Source organism: Lepidothrix coronata, unplaced genomic scaffold, assembly GCF_001604755.1.
Source record: "Lepidothrix coronata isolate B3197 unplaced genomic scaffold, Lepidothrix_coronata-1.0 Scaffold29, whole genome shotgun sequence".
In the NCBI taxonomy this organism is placed as follows: Eukaryota; Metazoa; Chordata; class Aves; order Passeriformes; family Pipridae; genus Lepidothrix; species Lepidothrix coronata.
In genome coordinates, this window is record NW_016690209.1 from 5786240 (window position 1) to 5789219 (window position 2980).

Below are 2980 nucleotides of genomic sequence, written 5' to 3' on the forward strand. Positions count from 1 at the left end.
TTGATTTCTTCCAGAGTTGGGTTGTACTTCAATTTTAGACAACATCTAACAAATTAGGAAGATTCAACTGTATTTTAATTTTTTTTCACTCTGCAGAAGGTTATTTCATCTACCAAGAAGCAAGTAATCTGATCCCGTTCGACATCAACAGGCTGGAAAGCCCAGAGACTATTGTTTCTGAAAAAATATGCATCGACTTCTGGTACTATATGTTTGGATCAGAAGAGATGAATGAGCTGAGAGTGCTTATCCAAGATGGCACACAGGAGTCTGTGATATGGCATCGGAAGGGAAACCAGAGCTCTTTTTGGAACTATGGTGCCATCACTCACACTTTCCCAACACAGAGAAAGATAAAGGTAATATATTTTCAAAGTGAATTTCTTTGTGCAGTGTCAGTATTTGTTCTCCATTTGCAGGTTGCAAAATACTGTGCATGTAAGCTAAAAATATAACCAAGATTTTGTGAATATAATGGCCTCATGATTTCTGTCAATGAACTAAGAGGAGAAACAAACAACCACCTAGTTTTAATAGTGCTATTAGTTAGCGGATAAAATTTAATTTGGTTTTCTCTCTTTGTCCTTCCTTCCCTCATTAATTTTATCATGAAATCAAGGACTTTAGATGTCTTAATTAAATGTAAGTTTGTCGACTATGAGTTTGAAGGTTTGAACTTTGGGATGCTGCCTACATTGGACTCCTCTGTAGAATTCAGACAACTAATTCTCATAAATCATTTAGAAGTCAGCAAAAGAGAGGACAATGTTTCTTGCAGTCCTTACCTTATTACAGAATATATATTTTAGGCTTCTGAGGGAAGTTAGGAAAACTGTTATAACCTCAGCTGACTTGATGCCTTTAGCAATAAACCAGAGAGTTTATTTTGAAAATAATGCTAAGAGAAATAGTCTTGTGTTTGCCTGAGCAACTCTGATTCGGTGATCACTCTGTGTCCTGCCTAGGTAATTTTTGAGGCTGTCCGAGGACTAACAGAGTATGGGGATACAGCACTGGACAATGTGAGAGTGAGGGATGGATCCTGTGGTAAGTTTGTGTTTGCACCTGAGTGTGTCCTGCTTCTTCATCTCTGTTTAAGCTATTGACCATTACTCTATTCCATATACAATGCAGCAACTCTTCAGAACCTCGAACCACAAAAGAGAAATCGCAAAAAACTTTACAGCTCACTTTGTTTGAGTGTTATGTGTTTCGCTGTAGTTTCTTCCTAATTCTTTCCTCATCACCTCAAATGTCCAAAATAAGCTACCCCCCTTTCTCTGCACATGTGACCTTTTTCACCAGGTCCAGCAAAGTTTACTTCACTTGTAAGTCTGAAGTGCATCTCTAAACCCAGAGCAGGCTATGCACACTGAATTTGGATTCCACATTAAATACACTGATAAGCATTTTACAGCAAATATCAGTTCGTACAAACTCATCAAATACACAGTACAGCCATATGTCACAAAAAGATAACAGTGAGTCAGGAACACCAAGTTGCACCGTCAGCTTTGACTACGAATCAGCAATTTGAGCTTGATCTCTGACCCCGTAACAGATCAGCCAAGACTGGCACAGGCTGTGGGTGACTGGGATCCACTTTTACTGACAAGCACACAATACTTGCAAAATGTGAATTGAACAAGAAATTTGCTGAAAAACTTACAGAAAGTGTCATTTGGTCTTAATAGGTCTTCTTCTCTGCGAAATACTACTCATTTAATGACATGGGATGTTTCAAATTTACACTACCCAGGACAAAGTTTTCCATTCAGGTCCATACCCTCAGAACATATGATTTTATTTAAAATGCCATGAACAAAACTTGGGGCCTTCTTTTGTTTGAAGGCTAGGGAGAGCCAGTTCTTCATTTTTCCAGGTGTATTAGCACATGATTCAGCCACCGGATGGTGCACAAACATAACTCCAAGAGACAAGAGCTTCTTTGTTCATCTTGCTATCAGATCTGCCAACACTTGCTGCCAGCAGGACCTTCATGTGTCTTAACATACACCAGAGGGAGTCACATACCCGATTGTAAATACACTTCCAGCTCTAGAGCAGCCATTCAAGCTCAGTTGTTGATCAAGCTAACAATTTGAGCTTTCCTTAGTGCTCAAAAAACCCATATAGCCCCAATTTTAAAAATAGGCAGTTCTACTTACTTCACTGAAAAACTTCTAACTTCATGGTGGTGAAGAGTAAGTGAAAACTAATGTATGTTAGCATGTAAGTAGTGTTCACCCTGTAATGTTAAAGCTCATTGTATTGCCTTGTCTTTTCCACTAACAGAAGCTGGCCCTACACCTGTACCACCAACACCTACACCAACAGAGCCTACACCACCACCAGTGACAGGTAATTTTAGACAACCTTATATGCTAGTTAATGGTTTATAGGACAGCTGCATGTTTTACCACCACCACTTTGCTTCAGTTAATTTCTATAGGTATCTCTCTTTGACATTGCCTTATGCCTTACAAATCTCCCTTTCTGTTTCAGTTCTTCCAGATGTAATCTATACAATCAGGATGATTGTGTTTTCCCAGTACAAAATGAAGTGGGCTTTCTGGATGTATCCATGTGTTAATGAGAACATATTCTTTTTCCTGTCTCCAGAAGCAATTTGCAGTATACAAGGAGATCCTCACTACCACACATTCGACAAGCAGCTACACAACTTCATGGGCACCTGCACCTACACCCTCTCCAAGCTGTGTGAGAGCAACAGCTCCCTGCCCTACTTCAACGTGGAAGCAGCCAACGAGCACAGGGGGAGCAACACTCGTGTGTCCTACGTCCGATACGTGGATGTCGATGTGGCTGACCAGCGGATAAGGCTGGGGCAGGGTGGAGTGGTGATGGTAAGCTCGAGGGGAGAGCCTGTGGGGCTGTGCAAGAGGAAAGAGTTGTGCCAAATGGGTTGCTTCAATCCTGTCTTGCTTCCTGTCCCTCCAGGTGAATGGAGTGGCAGAGA

At 40.9% G+C, this 2980-nt stretch overlaps 1 protein-coding gene across 1 annotated transcript in view; it reads left to right on the top strand.

Moving 5' to 3' along the window:
- Positions 1-2143: 2143 nt before the first annotated feature.
- The window catches only part of LOC108495136 (alpha-tectorin-like), a gene marked incomplete at its 3' end in the record, with an annotated part of 12071 nt that continues 11234 nt past the window's right edge, over positions 2144-2980 (top strand). The window contains exon 1 of the mRNA XM_017810459.1: positions 2144-2867. Within this exon, the coding sequence (XP_017665948.1) occupies positions 2412-2867 (456 nt within the window). The remainder of the gene's footprint in view (positions 2868-2980) is intronic.